Genomic DNA, 19,712 nt, shown 5'->3' on the forward strand with positions numbered 1-19,712 from the left:
GGTTGCTCAGACCTGACCATCACATCTGATGATTTAATGTCCAGAGCAGGCTGTGACCCTCTCAAGAGAGAGCTCACCTCAGGAGAGTCTTCTGAATGTCCTCTTTGCCTTGCCATCCTACTAACACTTCCACAAGACATTTGCCCACCATCTGACAGACCTGTCCACCTTCACAGGGAACAATTCCCGCCCCTCCCTCCCACTTCTCCAAAGGCTCAGCGGGATTTAATCTCAGCAGGTGTGTGGTCTGCCCTTACATTTCTGATCAGTTCTCCTCTGGCAACAGTCACTGTTCCTTGCAGGAAGGATGATTCCCCACAGAACAGCGATTCCCACCTCAGAAACGTGGATGTTTTGCATGTCAGATTGAAGTAATTCCACAGTGGGAAGCAGAGATCAATAGTGCAGCCCTTTTCCTGGCTATTTTGACAGCATTTCTGGGCAAAGCTACATTATTCTCCCCTGCTCAATGCCTGTGACACCTCAAGCACTGTCTCCCTCAGGGCACCTCCACAACCCCCTGCATCCATCTGTGCTGTGAATCCACCTTTCTCCCTACAGCCGAGGGTTCCCAGTGTGGTCATCTCACCCCCCATAGCTGACATCCCTCCAGCTCTTGCTGTTTTCCCACTATCAGCCACAAATCCCTCAACAGTGACTGCCACCTGCTCCCCAACCTTTAGTGCCTTTCTGTATTCCCTCGTTTGGAGATCAGTTTTCCAGGGAATCTGTGGCTGCCCCATCCCTGGAAGTTTTCCAGGCCAGACTCGATGAGGCTTGAAGCAACCTGGTCTAGTGGAAGGTGTTGGGGTTAGAACCAGGTCCCTTGAAAGTCCCTTCCAACCCAAACCATTCTGTGAGACAAGACCCATCCAGAACCCTCAAAGGTGCTGTTGTTCCCACAGCTTTCAGGTGCTGAAAATGCATTTTCCAGTGGGGTAAAGGGGTACCAGAGGCTCCAACTCTCATCCCTATGGGAATACAGCCTTGCAAAGAGATTAACCTGGAGCTAGTGTCCTTCCAGCAGGAGGCAGAAGCTGGGGAAGTCTCTGGCCTGCCTCTTCTCTCACCTCCTCGCACACTGACGAAAAGCCAAGAGATCCAGGCAAGACCACCCGTCAGTAGGTGAGCGCTGGTATTTATTGTGCTGTAACAGACAGTGCTGGTTGAAAATGGACAAGGAATTTTGTGGTGGAATCAAGTGCTGAGGCCATTCCTGTGTGTCTCCAAGCAGTGTGCAGCAGAGCTGAAGGAAGAAAGGAGTGAGTGGGGGCAGAAATGTGCTTCAAACTGTACCAAGAACCCTGTACATGGGCACTTCTCAGGCAGCCAGGGATACAGTTCAGGCTTACAACTCATTAATTAAGCAGAGCAGCTAATCTTAGCACTAACAAACTCTAGCTCAGGTAATGTAACATTTAAAATGAGTTGGACAGAAGTCATTCACAGTTAAGATTTCCATTCCTGGGATGGGTGAGAGCTATTGTTATGATTAGATTACTGCCAGCCAGGACCAAAACAGTACACCGGGGGAAAATAATCATCCACATGGGTCAGCTCCAGCTCTGAATGAGGCGCCGGGGGCGAGTGTGAGATCTCCACTACTGTATCAAAACAAACATCACGGGTGGCACACGTAGAGCATAGCATTGTCATTGTCATTCGGCTGGGGACACCACCCCTGCCCGGGGCAGCCGAGGGAGCAGCAGAAAAGTCACTTGTTCTTCTTCTCCCCCTCTTCCCCTCCCTCCCTCCTCTGAAAAGTCACAGGCTCTCCCAAGGGCACTGCAGTTCCACTCAAAATTCGTCTTCAGAGCTGTCGGCCAAGAGCATGACTCGGTCCTGCATGCTGTTAAATTCCCTCTGCTGGGGGAGGAAAACAAACGTCAGAGAGATCCACGTGCCAAAAGGAACAAAAGAAAGAGAATTCAGATGCCCCCATCCTGTAACCGAGGTGCCCCGGACACTCCAGCTCACACAGACCCTACCCAGGCTGTGTTAGCTTTACAGCCAGAAGGGCTCACAGTTTCCATACCTTTCCCCGGCAGTTTCCATACCTTCCTTTTGTGTCTCTTTGAGCCGTTTCTCCTCCGGCGATTCATGATCTTAATGCTGTAGAGTGCTCCCAGGATGAAGAGGGCTCCAGCTATTCCCACTCCCACAGGAACCAGCATCCCCGACATGTATCCTGCCTAAATGGGAAAAAGAGGAGCAGAGCAACACTCCCCAAACCACCCTTGCAGAGTCATTTTCACCAGCCAAGGACTCCAATATATCCCTACAGTGATTTCCTCAAAGTGTATTGGATTTGAGCCCCCATCACCTGCCTGCACAGGATAGTTCCTGATTGCAGGGACTAAGCAAGCCCCAATGAACCCCACTGCAGGAGCAACTCAGCTTTTTCTGACAGATATTTACTGATGATAGCTGAGACTCTGCCGTGCTTGCCTGACTTTAGCAGAGGGAATAATTTGGGTGAGTTCTGGGGTGAAGTGTCTCAATAGGGATGCAGGTGTGAAGGAAAACCTTGGCTGCCAAAGGAAGGTCATCTTGAGCCACTCCAAGGCGTCCTTGGCTTTGTACTCAAAATCTCTGAGCCAAACACTTTGGCTTTGCATGGGAAGGGGTCCCCCGCATGGCAGCAGGGTGATGACAGAGAGGGAGGGCACATACACTTTCAGCTGGCCCTTAAGGGGAGCACAGCAAAAGCAAACCAGCCCTAATTCAATCTCTGTGATCTGTATTTTTCCACTGCCCATAAACAAAAAAATACAGACATCATGAATAATCTAAAATTACACATCTAAATGCTTTCAATCCTTAGGAAAATATTTCAAAGTGCTTGATATTTTATATTTTACTGCTTGAAATGAAAATGAACTTAAGTTTTAAAGTGCCAGACAGATTTGTTCAGAATCCTCACCTAATTTGGGCAGGTGGGCTCAGTGTTGCAAGGAAGACAGATACAGCCTGGCTGTCCCCTCTGTAGCTCTGCCTCTCCCCACACTGCAGCCAGAGTCCTCTGCTGTGCCACTACAGCTTCATCCTTTGCCTGCTACACCCCCCAAAATAGATTTTACACCTACCAAGGGAGACAGGCACCAATTCTGCGGACTATCAGACAGCTCCTAGCAAGCCTCAGCCCATTGCTTACAATCGCTTGTCTTCATCTGTGCTCTCAAAATACAACACAGCACACACACCATAATTACTTCTCTTCCATAATCCACTCAGTGGGAGGGGGAAAAGAAGAAAAAAAAAACCCTATTCAGCTGCATTACCCTGCTTTTGTACACTTACCTGGAGAATGAAAATAATTACTTTCACCTGGGGCAAAGCACGATGCCAAGGAGGGCTGGTTTGCTCCCCTAAGCCCCTCCAGATCCTATTTAGTGCTTTAAATAGTAACAGCTCTGTGTCTGGATCCCAAAGCTTGAGGGATCTTCAGCTACATCGTTCAGTTTCCCTGAACACCCTCCCAAAAAAGCCTGCCCCTTCCCAGCACCTGAGCTGAACAGGGCTGGCTTTTTTGGGAGCTCAAAGCCCAGCTTCCAAAAAAGAAGGTTAGTCAGGACACAGCTGAACGCTGTGTCTCTGTGAGGCAATTAAGCTGCCTTAATTGGGTGACCTAATTAGTGCAGTGTGGGGTTTTCTATTTCTAGAACTTTGCTGCTGGCATGGGCAGTGAGGGGAGGCTGCAAATGGCTTTTAGCTGCTGCCCAGTTGAGCTTCCATGTCAGAAATCACAACGAACTCCTCAGCCTGTCTGTGAGCCTTTATCACACATAACCAGCCCATGGCCTTTTACAGGTTTCCCCCAGATCAATGTTTTACACCCCAAAACCCTGCAAAATGATGCAAATCCAGCCCTTCTGTGCCTTGCAGCCCAACTTCTGGGGGCTTCTGCACTTTCTTGACAGAAAACCCCATTTCACAGGTCAAAGCCACATTTTTATCCCTTTGTGGAAAGATGTAGCTTCTTTAGGGACGCTTTTAATACACCCAGTCCATGCTCATGACCTTCCTGGCCCTGCTGGGCTTTGAGATAACAGCAAGAGAACTTGAGAGGAACTTCATGTCCATTATTTGCCACACCAAATGCAGCATTTGCACAGTGATTGCAGGAGACCAGACATAAATCTGTCCCTGACCCTGTGCTGCTGGTGCCACAGTCCCTGAGGGACAGGGAAGGACATATTTCCCAGAGATGGGGCATTGTGTGCTGGAATCCTCTTCTGGATGGTGGGATTATAAAACAGAGGACAGGGGCAAATGAGAGCAGCACATAAGAGTGGTGCTGATAAACTCAGCTAGGAAGAGGAGGGAATGGGGTGAACAGGTTTATTTGCAAGTGACTTGCTACACCAGCAGCTGGTTGGGAGTGAGGGGGAAGTGTTTTTTGTTGGGCTTTTCTAAGGATAAATGTGATCCAGGTGAAAGATCTGCCGTTCCCCAAAGGAGAGAGGTGGCTCAGGAGTGAGTCTCGCTTTGAAGTGGACACCAGTGGATCCTCAGTGACACCTGGGTAGTGCCAGGGTCTCCCTGCACGAGGCTCAGACTCTCCAGAGCTCTGCTGGAGACAGGAACATGCAGCCCCTCTGCAACAGGGAAGGACAGAGGTGGCCAACAAGGTGACAAGAGGAAAGACGTGAGTGCTACGGCTCCAATGAGAAGACCCTGATGTCCCCAAGCTCGTGCTGTGCCATGTGCTGGCATGAGCAGGTGACCTGTGGATGCTGCAACCCCTCCAGGCACACAACCAGCCCCATGGCTACTCTTTACCTTCGCTGGGAAAACCATTCTCTGTCCTTTCAGCATCTGCTCTGGATGAATCCCAGGCCAAGGAGCTCTGCCATGAGCAGAGCTTGCTCTAGACTTGCCTCCTTCCTAGTGCAGGCAGAAAGGCAACTCAACAAGGGCTGGGCAGGAACCCACCTTAAACCCTCCCACTCCCCAGTCCTGGAAAACAGACACCCAGACCCTGTTTCTCTGCTCTGACTTGATGGTAAAAGTGCTGCTGAAGTTTGGTGTGGACCATGTGGGAAGACTGGGCTGGTTGAGTGAGTCTGCCTAAGCTCAGAGATCACCCCCACTCCTTGTGATGGTTTTTATTTCTACTGACTCTGATCCTGTTCAAGAATTTCCAAGTTGTTGAGTCACAAAACGTTCTTGCTGTCGCCTCATTTCCAGCTTCGTGGCTCTGCTGTCAGCTACACAACACTTGGAAGGCTTCACAACCATTTTGAGATGTCAATATTTGCTTCAGGGCAGCAAAGCTTAAAAAGCCATCACTGCCTGTGGCTGGCACAACTCCTGATTCCATGGACCAGCCCCCTGTGATGTCAGGGAGGAATGATCAGGGTCTGTTACCTTGTCAGGTTTACTGTGTTTGATCATTCTCCTTCCAGGGATTTGCAGCACGTGGAGGTAGGAAAGGCCTCATCCAGAGGCAATGGCATGGCATGCAGCCTCCCACCAGAGAGCAGCACCAGACCCTCTTGATTTGGATCCAGAACAGCTTAGCACTTAGAGAAAAGGGGTGGAACTAAGTTCTTTACCCTGAGGTCCCTGGAAACATCCTAGGTCAGGTTGGACAGGGTCCTAAGCAATCTGATCCTGATCTGGTGGACAACATCCCTGCTCAGTGCAGAGGGGTTGGACTGGACTAGATGGACTTTCCAACCAAAACTATTTTATAAGTTAAGGGGAAATAAAAAAAAAAAAGTGACGGTTTATTATCTGACAAGGTCATTTTCTGGTGCAGAGAAATCAATCAAACACTTTGGTCCTTCCTGCCCTTAGTTACAACCCATCAGGGGTTTACTGTGGATTCACACCACTCTATACCAGCAGCATCTGGTGCATTTGCCTCCTTGAGAAAATTTTAAGCCCTTTCTCAACTGTCTGTGTAGAGCTAAAGAACTGCACTGACAAGAATTTATTTATTCCTGCAAGTAAGTGGCTTCGCTTTGAAAGGAACTGAAACACTGAGCCTCCTACCTTATCTTTCAGCTTCTCCATCCAGCTTCTCACTGAAAAATAAGGGAAAAATAAAAGGTGTAATCATGTAACTTCTATTAATTAGTAACAAACAATAGTGATAACATTAAAATAGACAGCAATTAAATTGACAAGCTGATAAGGCTGAACATTAGATTTCCTCTTTTCTCATTCATGAGAAAAAGCAAATGCAGCAAATCAACACAAGAAACTCTTGGAGTTAGTTGGCAGGCAAGTAGCTCACCTTTGCCTGAGCAATTCACATCTTCAGAGTGATTTAAAAAGGAATATAAAAATGAGTATTTCAGGTTGTGGGTTCTTGACCATCACTTTTCATGCACACACTGGATTGTGTGACCAGGAGAAAACCTTACAGTGCAGTTATCCCCCTTCCACTGGCCTCCTCTCTGTGGATAATCTTCCCTGTATTTTGCATAGCCTGTAATGATGGCTAAAAGTGTATTATTCTCTGTCTTTAATTCCCCCGCTTTTCTGGAATAGCCACTGCCTGCTCTGGGATAGCACTGGAGGTGCTAAATCACTAAACCAAGCAACCTTACACTGCCAGCACTGTGACTTTCCTCTCCTAACAGTTAAGTCCCAGGAAATGTGACAGCTGAGAATTAAAATTCTGTAATGGGAGGTGCTTTGGGAGGAAATATTCACTGACCTCAAAGAGCTGCAAGGGCTCAGCAGTGGGTGCAGGAGTCACTGACACCACAGGGAACTGGGTGTGTCTGCACTGCCCACAAGGATCCACCAGGATTTTAACAAATCCTGCTCATAGGTAAGAAGCAATAAACAGTTAAATGTTGGTTTTTTTAGGGCTCAGCAACTGTGTTTTTTCAAGGATTCTCATCTCTCCAGGGTAACAATGGTACAGGCACAGGGGACTCTTGGATGCAGCAATGTCCTTCTGAGGGATATTTCTTCCAGGGTGCATTAAATCCCAAATGTAACACACAGTTTATGGATTTAGACCTGATTTCCAAGCCTGCTTTGTTATAAAACGTCCCTTCGAAGTTTGAATTTGCAATATCAGTGTCTGCACGTGCACCTGCACTCAGAGCCTTTCTGTGAGTGGGGAGGGGGCACAGGAGGGCCAGCAGCAAATGGCTATTTTATGTCTCAGATTTAACACAAGTTCAAAGTGATTTGAATACTCCATTTGAAGTGTTAGCAACACAACACCTTCCAAACACAAGGATCCCAAATTAGCTGAAGGTGAACACGTGTGAAAGAGGCACAGGTGCACTTATCTCTGACGGGGAGCTGAGAAAAAAGATGAATTGTCCAGGAGAGGGACACACACAGCACTAGAAGAGGACGAGAGGTCTCATTTTATGATCTCTTCCCACCACTACTCCTGGCCTGCATAGGCTAAGCCATAAAAAACTCAATTTATGAAGGTGCCACCACAGTCCTCCTCTGCCAGCCCAAGCCCGTATGGCCTGGATGTGACTCCCAGTGGAATCCCAGAGGGAAAGGAAACCCATGGCTACCCTGGGCTGGGTTTCCAGGTGTGACACTGCCAGGAGGAGTGGTGACAGTGGCTCAGCCACACAGCTGCAGACCCACAGGGCTTGGGGACAGTGTGCACACCAGGACAGCCACACGTGCCCCTGCAGTGTGTGCATGCTGTGCTCAGCTGGCCCAGGCTCCAGCTGAGCACAAAGCCTATTTTTACACCTTTCACAACAATTACACGGGACCAGTGATCTCATCAATAGCCGACCCACTTTCCTGCAGCTGAACAACGGCAGCAATTAACTCCAGAGTATTTCTGCCAAGGCAGAATATTCTAGTCTGAGCTAAGAATATTCTATTACCTGTTTTTAATGAACACAGATTCAGGCTTTGCTCCCCTCTGCTCCACAGAACAACAGCAGCACGCCCGCTGGGGCCCACCAACTCGATAGTACAAATCTTTATTTGCTATTTCCCATTTGTTTGTTATTAAACCCAGCCTCGTTTCCAGCCGTGCAGAGCACCTCAGGAGCCTTTGGAAATCAACCCAGGTCACAGGATAAACAACCCAAGGTGATTTCTCTCTGACTAGGTCCCTCTCCAGGGGATGCTCTAATGCGGCCACAGCCTTTGACATCTGCTAGAGGAAAACAATGACGCCAAATTAATGAGATTGAGGCACCAGGAGGTCAGAAACCCTTCAAGGTCCTGGCAGGACCACACTGGGAAGGAGCAGAGTCACAGCCAAGGTCCCAGACCTGTCAGGCTGGGGCCAGGACAAGTCAAGGAGCACTGGATTACCGTGAATTACAAACACTTCTCATGTCACCAATGCTCAACACTGGGAGGAAATTACAAGCCACTGTGTCACCAAAACCAAGCACTCGCTCCACTGATTTACCCCTCTGAGGACTCCACGACTGTGGGTAGGAGACATAGCATTATTGCAAGGCAGAATTGATATCTATGCTAAGCAGCTACCATCAATTAATTCTGGGCTTCAGACTCTAATTATGCAACAGAATCCATAATTAATATTCTGGCTTGGTCTTGGGAGAGGAACATTGCGGCTGGCACCTTCCCATGAAAACGAAGCACTCTCCAAAAAGACCAGGTGATTTGCCAATGAGGCCAAACAAATAATTAGTAAGAAATACTCTAGTCCATGTATTTTTCACCATCCCCTTTAATCCTCCTTTCTCTGCTCACTGAATGTCCTGAAGAAATTACAAGAGTCTCTGGGTGTGAATTACTAACAAGTGTCTGCAGTGCTGGCTCATCTTCCAGGGCACTTTCAGGATGGTCCAAACTCTCTGCCTCAGCTTAATTTTGATCCCTTGGTTTCATGGGCAGCTAAGTAAGATGGGTTTAGAGCACTTCTGCAAATTACATACATAATCTGACATCTCCTCAGTGATTTATATAATGTCTGCATCTCCACAAATTAATTTTAAATAACATATAGCTTAAAGATTAAGCCAGTCAGGAGCACAGAGGAGGAGCATGGTCATCTGGCACTGGCCTCAGTGCAGCCCAGGATGAGTTCAGACAGTTACAGATGCAATGTGCTATTTTTAGTCAGTTTTACCCAGCTTTCCCCTTCAAAGCTATTCAGAAGCTCTGGTGCCAGCTAAAGAAGTGAGGCAGAGGTAAGCAGCAGGCTGTCGTGTCTGCCTGGTCATTTTTGGAGGGACTTAGCCCAAAGGGACACTCATAATTCCCTGTCAGCAAAACCCTTCTGGAAGTTCATGTTTTGGCAGATGCTGGCAGGAGGCTCAGGAGGGGACAGCAGGTGACACCTGAGGGTCTATGGGACTGGATACCCAAAATCAGAAGGTGTTCTGAGGTCTCCCCAGAACCTTCTCTTCTCCAGGCTGAACACTCCCAGCCTGTCTCCAGCCCTCAGAGCATCTTTGTAGTCTCCTCTGGACTCATTTGGGCCCAGATCCTTTTTATGTTGAGGTTTTCACTCCTGATCTCCCTCCCTGCTGCTGTTCCATCTCCAGTCAAATTCTTTTTCATTATCCAGGTCTCCTGTGCCGCCCTCTGTCCTGGCAGCTGCAGGGGACTGGGTGCCAGAGCCTGGCTCTGCCTTTCAGCCTCACCACAAGGCACCATCAAATCTCTCACCAAAGGCTTTTCCCTGCTTCCCTCCCCACCCTCCTCTGAAATCAGGAGCACAGGTCCTCGGGGCCTCTTGCTTTGCCAACTTTTAGTAATCCTAATTGCCTAATTATCCACTCCAATGCAATGATAAAGCTGCTTAATATTTCTGTTTGCTTCTCATTCATTCTCTCCCTTCCCAGATAAGAAAATGCAAAGACTTCTGGTGGAGATTTCAATCAATAATTCATGCCCTACTGCCATCAGCTGTGTCTCCCCCTTCCCCTCTTGGATGCCCTGCTGCTTTGTCTTGTCACTTTGGTTTCATCTAATCAGCTTGTTTTAATCATAGACTCTTTTTAAATCATCAGTTAAAGCAATTCTATTTTTCCATGGCACATTATCACTCATCCCTGCAGATGTTGCCTGGTTTTCAAATCCAGCACTTACAGCTTCATTCCAGAACTCCATCTTGCTACTGATGAAGGTTCATCCATCACATTTTAATAACTCTCCACCACGACCCCCAGACCAGTGGTGAAAATGTGGCACAGTCAGGGATGGGGGATCCTCAGCTTTTTTGGGCAACCTGTGCCAGTGCCTCGCCATCATCACAGTCAAGATTTTTTCCTAATATCTAATCCAAACCTGGACTCTTTCAGCAAAGGAGAACTGGTTACAGTGTAAAAAACAAGGAAAAGATTGATTACTTTCAATCAGTCTGTATATACCATGCAACCTGTCCTGTTTCATTACAGATTTCATCCCTTTCTCTTGCAGGTTGAACTTTTTTTCCCAAATGAGACTTGTGAGAACAATTTTGCAGAAGTGCTTCGTGCTCCATCTGCTCAGCTCTGACAACTTAATGGCACAAGGGTGCATCAGCTCCTTTCCCTTAAAAAAGCACAATTTTCAATTTGCTTACTAGCCCAAATAAATAATAAAGAAAATGGCATCTGGCTGGAAGGCAGCGTATCTTTAATTCCAGAACAACCACACCTACCTGATGGGAATGTTGATGCATGAATTGCCCAACTCAAGAAGACTTTGAACAGCTGGATAATCAAACAAATGTCAAACTGACAATTACCATTTATGTTTTCAGATAAAAATTTTGCTTAGATGAACTTTGAATTAACCCAGTGAACTTTAATAGTTACCATGGCACTGTCTGGTCCCTGAACTGTACTGTCCACACCCTTTTCCCTGCCTGTCCAGCTGCAAACCATGCCTGGTTGCAACACAAGGCTGCCACAACCTGCCCAAAATTCTTGGAAGAGAAATGGAGATGCAGAGACAACTCACCACGCTCACCCAGAAAGTAGGAACTAAAATGGGCTTCCCAACTCCTTCCCTGACCTTATCAACCTTTTGACACTCCCTTCCCCATGGCATTAGGTCTGGTTCCTCCTTTTCCCCTGCACTTTTAAAGCTGTTTTCCACGTTATCTGTCCACCATGAGTAGCCCCTTGCTGAGACTGGGAAAGGCATTGCCCTTGTGCCTTGGCGTGTCTCTGTGAACTCAGTTCTTCTGTGAGGCATTCAAAACACATATTGACACCTACAAAATTTATTTCACCCTCAGTGGCCCCAGATAGACACAAGATATTAAAACCAAGCCAAGGTACAAAACCTACCGTTATCCTAAAACGCATCAGCAGGACGTTGCTGTGAACTGGCTGTCACAATTTGTTGTGTGATTAAATATTTACTGGATCACACTGTGTTCAAAAGCTGTGTCTGCTCTGGGAGAGGAAATGCAAACTTTGTTTATGGAAATGGCAACGCCGCTGCTGGAGCACACATGGGATCAGCTTCTCCCTCACTCTGCCCTGGCACAGATCCTGCAGCAACACAGGGAGTCACCAGCAGTGAGAATCCATCCTGCCTCAGCTCATGGCATGCTGAAAATGTTCATATTCACCAGCTTTCAGAAAATCACAGACTGCTGTGGGTTAAAGGACCTTAAAGACAGTCTTGTTTCAAGCCCCTGCCACGGGCAGGGACATCTTCTACTATCCCAGGTTGCTCCAAGCCCCATCCAACCTGGCCTTGGACACTTCCAGGGACAGGGCAGCCACAGCTTCTCTGAGCAACCTGTGCCAGGGCGTCCTCACCTCTTACAGTAAGGAATTCCTTCCCAATATCCTACCTAACCCTGCTCTCTGGCAGTTTTAAGCCATTCCCTCTTGTCCTGTCACTTCATGCCTATGTCCAAAGTCCTTCATCTCTCTAAGAGCCCCTCAATGCCCTGGAAGGGGCTCTAAGGTCTCCCTGGAGGCTCCTTATCAAAGCTGTGTCCTGCTGAAGATGAAAAATCTTTGTTTATTCATGAGCCTTGACTGTGCAGCTTTAATAACCTTTTAAAGGTGGGATTTGTGTGCTGTTTTGTTTATATACCACTATCCAAATAGAACTACCCAGAAGCAGCAGCTGAAAAAGCCAGGTTCTATGAAAGAAAGCTTTCCAGGCTTTTCCAGGGCTTTTTCCAGAGCACTGATATACCTCTTCCAGAGTTTTTCTGATCCTTGCATTCTCAAATCTAAAATTTTGCCATACAATTATTTTTTTCCTCAGAGGTCCCCAGCAAAAAAAATTATTACTGGTTTATTCTTACTGTGATTCATTCACTGGAGCAGGTGAACTTCTTCAGCCAAAGTTTTCTTAGTCTGGGACAAGAACGTGCAAAAATCTTGGGCCAAACAGTCAAAATTTGGTAAAGTTATCAAGAACTAGAATAAAACAGAATATAAATGCAACAAATTTAATGATTGGCACGGCTTGTGCAAACTTACAGGGCAGCACCTTGACAGGAAACATTACCCTTCCCCAGCAAGTGCAGTCAAGGCCAGGTTTGAGGCAACCTGGGCTAGTGGAAGGTGTCCCTGCAGAGGGGTGTGAACAGAGAGGGTCTTCCAGGTCACTTCCAGTTCCAACCATCCTGTGATTCCACGATCTCAATCTCCCTGGCTAATTTTTGGAGAAGCTCCGAGGTGCGCTGCAATCCTTGGTTTCCCTTCTCCTGATTTACAGCAGCCGAGGATGCAGCCCTGGGAGAGAAATCCTGGGACAGAAATCCCTCCTCCTGCCAGCAGGCTTTGTGTTGTGCCTTCAGTCTGCCCAAGTGCCCCCAGGGATCAGAGGAAAGCAGCAGGTCATACATGGGCATGGGGACGCTCAGTACCCATGGGGAAAACTGTGCCAAGCCCATCCCAGAGCCCAGAGCTGAGCTGCACAAACACTGTGGGGATCTCTGTCCTTACACCAAGCTCTTTGAGCTCCTTCTGCCACCAAGTTCCCTTCAAACCACTGCTGGTTTTGAGGGATGACTGGAGGCTTTGACCCTCTGTATTTACAGGAATAGAGCGCAAGATGGAATTGGGTCCCTGCGCATTTTTCTCCAAGTCTGTTTTTCACTCCATGACCCAGCAGCCTCTCCCACAGTCTGGCAAAGACAGAATAGATTTTTTGCAAATTAAAACTAAATGTCAGGTGGCAGTGATGGGAGGAGTGGAAAAGGTGGAGGAGCTGTGGGTGAGGAGCACCTCATGGATCCCTCTGCTCCAACAGCACCTCATTTCAGCTGGAGGACAGCAGCAAAACGGTGGTGGGCTGTTATTCGATTAAATACCTTCCAGATCTCCAGCTGAAGCCACGTGATACTCCCCTATACTGAGAGGAGAGGGCATTTCTCATTCAGCCCTCTCTAAATGCAAACCACAGAGATCTTTCTGCCCTCCTGACAGAGCCCATGGCCTCATCTACTTTAAAGAATCAGCAGCTACACTGCAAAATTTCTTTTTGTGCTTCAGTTTATGTCTGGTATTAATCAGGCTCAGAAAAGATTCTTGGTTTGCTTTCTTCCTTCCATAAAGAACAAAAGTAATTTCCAGAATCCTATTTCCTGGGGGCACTGTATGAAGGATTTGCCAGCAGCAAGGGCTGAAATAGCGGATTTTCCATTTTTGTGTTTAAGAAAAAGGATGTATTTTTCTTATTTCAAGTTTTGGCCTTTATTTCATCTGTCAAGATGCAGCACTCCCCATGAAATGACATAAAGATCAATAAAGGACTAAATGGTTGGAAACAAAAATGATGGAGTTGACCTTTGAAGGAAAAAACAGGTATCAGACTGTGTTTTCACAGTATTCCAGTAATTAAACCACAAAGCCCTGAGCATCGATTAGATGCTAAAAATAAGATCTGATTATCACAGAGACTCATTTTCCTGCAAATACTTGGGATGAGCAGCATTGTCCAGGGTTAGTCACAAAAGGAAAATGAACTTGCTTATGTTTGCTAACAGGACAAGTCTTATCCCACATTCCTCCTGCAACCAGAACTGAGCATCAATTCCCACTGTGATTGGATTCTCTTGTGATCAAACACCAAATGGGGCCTTAAAGTTCCTGACACCTGTCCCTGACTTCTTGTGTAACTATGGGCAAGTAAATTGATCTCATATTCCATTTTCCATCCTTACTACAGGAATATTAAAGATGTAATAGATCATGTCTAATAGATCACCTTGTGTTTCTTTTCCTTGTGCCAGAGCCTCCTCCTTCATAGTTTTACAGACCCTACTGGAACACCTCCATCTGTGTGGGATGTTCTGGGAGCTAAGACAGTACAAATATTAAATCACAGTAAAATGAAATTTTTGGGAAACAAATGTTCTTTAGGATGCCATTATTTTAAGCATCCTGTTCCAACCCCCTGCCATGGGCAGGGACTCCTTCCACTTTCCCAGGTGGCTCCAAGTCCCATCCAACCTGACCTTGAACACTTCCAGGGATGAAGTAGCCACAGCTTCTCTGGGCAATCTGTGCCAGAGCCTCAGCATCCTCACAGGGAAGAATTTCTTCCCATTTTTCCCCAGCCAAACCTGCCCTCTGTCATTTTTCCCAAAACTATTCCCAACTACTTTTAACATTGCAGGTACACCTGTGGGAATGGGCCCTCAGAAAATCACAGAGGTAAAAGGGATTGGAGCAAAGGGCAAAGCAAACCAAGAGAACACAGACACAGCAGGATGAGTTGTAAATTTACACTGCAGTGATTTATTCCTCTGTCTACAAATGGCTGAGTCAGTGGCAGATTTTATCCCTTAAAAAACCCAGGAAAACTCCAGGAATTACAGCAGTCCTTGGAGGGCAAGAAGGTCACCAGAGAGCCAAGTGTCAGCAGACTGCTGATGAGGCTCTGAGCTCCAGGAAAGCGATGGCAAGGAAACGCTCCGTGCCTGGAAGTGAGGCAGACAGGGAGGGAAGGCACAGGGCATGGAGCCAAAGGGGTGGGAATGAGCCTTCCCCTCCCTACAGCGCTCCTGGAATGAACACTGCCACCCTGCAGCATGTGCACTGGGACAGGGAAGCACTCTGGGCACGTCTCTTGAAGCGATGAAGTAAGAGTAGGCTCGAGCAACAGGATCTGGTGCACCAGAAGGGTTACTACAGCACTGGCTGAAATGAAACGTCAGTCAGACACGGTTCTTGTCCTGCCAGGCTGCTTGGTGCCCACAGGAGCCACAGGGGCTTTGGGCAATTGTCCCTCCACAGGCACCAGGGTGATGGATCCATTCCCAGGAGAAATCAGCCCCTCCAGGGGACACGTGCTCACTCCCTGCTGCTGGCAGGCCCCACACAGAACCTGGCAGCTGCCTCAAAACAATTTCCCAGGGAAAAAGGCTCAGCTTGGGGAATATTTTGAAGTGATTTTGGAGCCACCTCTCAGGCAAAGGCTTTGGCCTCACTGTATGCTGTGCCCAGCACTGGCACCAGCCTGAACACCAGAGGAGCAGAGTGCCTGGGCTGGGATGAAAACCAGCGCTACAAGTCCTCGTATTTTGACACTGTGACATCCTGCAGCTCTTTTCTGTCTGGGGACTGATGTTTGAATGACAGATTACACTCTCTGGGCTTTTGTCACAGCGAGGCCTTCACAGAGATGTGGGCTCACCCCAAGCCAGTGGTGTGGGGTCAGGTCAGGTGCTGCGCAGCCTCCCATGGTCAGAAACCTCAGCATTCTTATTTATAACTTCAGATACTGGAAACTGTGCAAGGGAAAAGGCAGATTCTAGTGGAGCAGAGAATCACCACAGAGTCACACAACAGTTTGGGTTGGAAGGGACCTTCAAAGACCATCTTGTTCCAGCTGTGCTGCCAAGGCCAGGGACACCTTCCACTATCCCAGGTTGCTCCAAGCCCCATCCAGCCTGGCCTGGAACACTGCCAGGGCTGGGGCAGCCACAGCTTCTCTGAACTGGGATAACTCAGGAAATTCAGTGCCAACCAAAACGATGGCTCTGCTGTCTTTTGTGTTGTGAGAGAGATGACAAGAAGATGATGTCTAGAGGGATCTGGGCACCTGGAGCACTGAGTGCACTGGTAAAGCCACTTTATGTCTCTGAGTTGGCTCCCCAAATGTATAAGAGGGTTAATGGGATCAGCTGCCTTTGTGCAAGACCTGCTTAGCACACAGAGCTGGAGACTACAACTTGTAGACCCCTCCCTAGAGCTGCACAAGGGGGATAATTATTCAGTTCTTCTATTTCTGAACATGCCAGTGCTTCGTGAGCATTGGAAAATGATAATATCTTGTTTGCCATAAATGCAGTAATTATAGCTAAAACTCTTCATTTACATGGAAATGACAAACAACAAATTAGAATCAAGCATCTACAATTAGGGTAAAAAGCCACGGCAATTTGTTATTCCTCACAAGAAATCATTTTTCACATCATTTACTGGGAAGGAGGTCTCATTATATAATGATATTTAGCTCTTCAACTACTTTTCAGCTTCGCAGCTTTATTAATTGCACTCACAACAGTTCTCTAATATAAACAAACATCTTCATCTGCTGACTGGGAAGCCAAAGCTGACAGCACTGACAGGATGTGCTGCATCCAGCTCTGGGGTGTCAGACACAGGAGGGACAGTGACCTGTTGGAGTGGGTCCAGAGGAGGCCACCAAAATGATCAGAGGAGCCCCTCTGCTGTGAGGAAAGGCTGGGAGAGCTGGGACTGCTCAGCCTGGAAAAAAGAAGGGTTTGGGGTGACCTCACTGCAGCCTTCCAGGACCTGAAGGGAGCTGACAGCAAAGGCAGAGAGAGACTTTTTACAAGGGCCTGGAGGGACAGGACAAGGGGCAATGGCTTCAAACTGACAGGGAGCAGGGCTAAATTAGATATCTGGAGAAAAAAGTTCCCTGTGAAGGTGGTGAGGCCCTGGCATATGTTTACTCACAGAAACTGTGGCTGCCCCATCCCTGAAAGGATTCCAAGCAAGGCTGGATTTGCCTTGGAGCAACCTGGGATAGTGGAAGGTGTCCCTGTCCATGGCAGGGGGGTGGAACTGATGGTCTTTAGAGCCCCTTCCCACCAAAACCATTCTGTGATTCTCTGATTCTATTTACAGCCAAATGGAGACCCAAAGCCATCAAAGGAAACAGAAGGGAAACCTGCAAATATCTTCAGCAAAGATATAATTCCATGGGTATTCCTCAGTAATAACAACCCAGACACCTGATGATGGCAATCAAACAAAAAGGTTTCACTGAGCCTGTGCTGGCTGAGGAGAAAGCAAGTTTGACAGACAGAAATTCTTGCAGCAGGCAGAACGTGACTTATGCTAGTCTATCCAAATGAAGGAGCTACAAATACATTGGGCAGACAAAAGGTGGAGAAGGCAGCTCCATTTTTAGCTTGCATGGGGGATATTGGCTGATTTAAAACACTTTAAAGAAACTGAATGGAAATGCTTTGAAGAAGAGAGGAAATTTTGATTACCGGGCAATTGATAATCTAATTTGATTAGATGGGCAGCTTCAAGGTGTGGGCTATGGTAGGACCTGGCCTCTTTTGATGCGCATTTCAAAAGAGCACAAGGCCATATTCAACCCCCAGACAAGCAAACCTGGTTCCATGGAGCTGATGGTGCAAAACTGTTCTAGTAGGACTCAGCAGCAAACTGGAGCAGTGCCTGGCCATCACTTCGAGTCTGCAGCTCCTGGCTCCCCTTCAGATTTTATCTATACCAGACACAGGTGCCCTGGCTTGAGGGACAACAGTAAACACCAAACTAAATACCAAACTCCACATCCCTCTGGTCTTCTACCTCCAACCTAGCTCCTCATATATTAAGTTTCATTGCAGAGGAGAGGCTGTTCCAGGGGCTGCTGTGAAGCAAAACCTCTCTTTTCTCTGCAGCACCTTTTAAGAGTTACAAGTGAGGATTTGCAGACAAAGTAATATCCCGAAATCTTGGTGAAGTTTGTTGCCATCCATTGAATAATTTATTTATATTATTTATAATAGTCTAATTTATAATATTATAAATAAATAATCATTTATAAAAACACCATCACCTCCCAGACAAGCTCTGCACAGCCCTGCAGTGAAATGATGAGAAGGAAAATGATGCCTTAAGTTTTAGCTTTCATGTTTTCAGATTCTGTGCTGCCTAGGGCTTTAGTTCTGAGCCTCATATTCAGTGTTAGTTAGTTCTCTTCACAGAGTAGGGAGACGAAACAAATCCTTTCCCTGACGAAGACCAAGAACAACTTTCAGGCCCAAAAGCACAGACAAGGGTGGACTGAAGGGAGGAACAAGAAGAATGAGACCTCACAATCTGCAACTGTAACTGGACAATTAAACCCCAATATGGAAATGGACCAAAACTTATAAAAGTGTGAGACCTCGTGACCGGTCAGCCATTTTGTGACCATTTTGGGTCCACCTTGGGTGCAGTGCTGGTCAGGCTCTTGTCCTGCCCAAGGTGAATCCTAAAGGCCTTTCAATAAATATCCACTTTATTCTCTAGCTCTGTCCAGTCTCTGTTCCAGGTCAGTCTTCCGAAGGTATCAAAAGGGTTGATTTATCCTCAGATTTTCTGCTATCCACACTTCCCATTTATTCCACACATGGCACAGAATCCCTGTGTGACTCCAGTCTCTGTGGGGTTTGCTGCTGCCCCAAACAGGCATCCAGTGCTGTGGCATTCTCCCATCCCACCCCTTCTGCTCAGAAATGAACAGATCTGGAGTTTCTCCAAGCAGATTAAGATAATCAGTAACAATTCACTTACCCTAAGAGGGACATTACCCTGATTGGAACAGACCAGAGCCCACTCTCTGATAAGGACAGTGATATGATGTGGCTCTAAGAAGATATTTTGAGTATCTCTGAGTGAACTCCTGATTTTGCTGCCATCATCTGTTCAACTAATGAAGAAACAATTTGATGCAAGAGAACCTTCACAACATTATCTGGATAAAGCCTCAGAGGTCAATCTGCTTTTAAAGCAGCAGCAAGTATTTATGATCTCAGTGCTGAGGGCCACTTGGTACTGCTTGCTTTCCAAAGACCACCAAATAGGCCAGAAATTTTTCTGCTGGCTTTACAAGACTGGTCTCAGCCCTCTAGGAAGACAAATTCTGCAGAGAGAGACATAGAAAGTAGTCACGGACAAAGCAAAAGGAAGAGATAAGCCGAGGACACTTTTTAAACTCATTTTTTTGCACTGGACTGATTGCACTGTGGTTTTAAAGGAGAAGATATTTAGACCAAATCTCAGGAAGAAATTCTTGATGCTGAAGGCGGTGAGGCACTGGTAGAGCTTGCCCAGAGAAGCTGTGGCTGCTTCATTCCTGGAATGTTCAAATCCAGCTTGGAGCAAGCTGGAAGGGCTAATGGAAGGTGTCTCTGCCATGGCAGGGGGTTGAAACAAGATGAGATTCTATCATTCACAAGTGAGCTGCTCTTACCTTAGCTGCAAGACTAACACATGTTAGTAAGGAAAGAGGTTGGGGTTGTCAAAATCTCCCCTTAGTCTTCTAAAAAAATTAGCTGCATTTTGTTCTTGTTGTTGTTTCTAAATGCAAATATTCTGCACAGGGAATTCCCAGGGGGAAAGCTGCTTTTTCTACAGCACAAACAAAACCTCTACGGGCCACCTGAAATCTGAATTTTTTTGTAGGTACAAAAAACAATGAAACTGCAGAGCACTTCTGAAATTTAGCCCTAAACATGAAAAGCAGTTTACTGGCTTTACCCTACAACATTGTCAATCAGTTGACAGATTTGGGCAATAACTGATCCAGCCTAGTTACAGGTTTGATTGACGGACCCGAAGAACTCTTGA

General features: G+C 47.0%; 1 protein-coding gene across 2 annotated transcripts in view; it reads right to left on the reverse strand.

Moving 5' to 3' along the window:
* Positions 1-506: 506 nt before the first annotated feature.
* ARMH4 (armadillo like helical domain containing 4) overlaps positions 507-19,712 on the reverse strand; it is a 53,524-nt gene continuing 34,318 nt past the window's right edge. The window contains exons 6-9 of one of the 2 annotated variants that reach the window (XM_066321580.1): positions 6,001-6,032; positions 4,783-4,887; positions 2,058-2,192; positions 507-1,866 (exon numbers count right to left, since the gene is read on the reverse strand). In XM_066321580.1, coding sequence (XP_066177677.1) covers positions 1,798-1,866; positions 2,058-2,192; positions 4,783-4,887; positions 6,001-6,032 — 341 coding nt within the window. In that variant the 3' untranslated portion in view covers positions 507-1,797. The remainder of the gene's footprint in view (positions 1,867-2,057; positions 2,193-4,782; positions 4,888-6,000; positions 6,033-19,712) is intronic. The other variant, XM_066321581.1, reaches the window with a different exon arrangement.

Source organism: Sylvia atricapilla, chromosome 6, assembly GCF_009819655.1.
Source record: "Sylvia atricapilla isolate bSylAtr1 chromosome 6, bSylAtr1.pri, whole genome shotgun sequence".
Lineage (NCBI taxonomy): Eukaryota > Metazoa > Chordata > Aves > Passeriformes > Sylviidae > Sylvia > Sylvia atricapilla.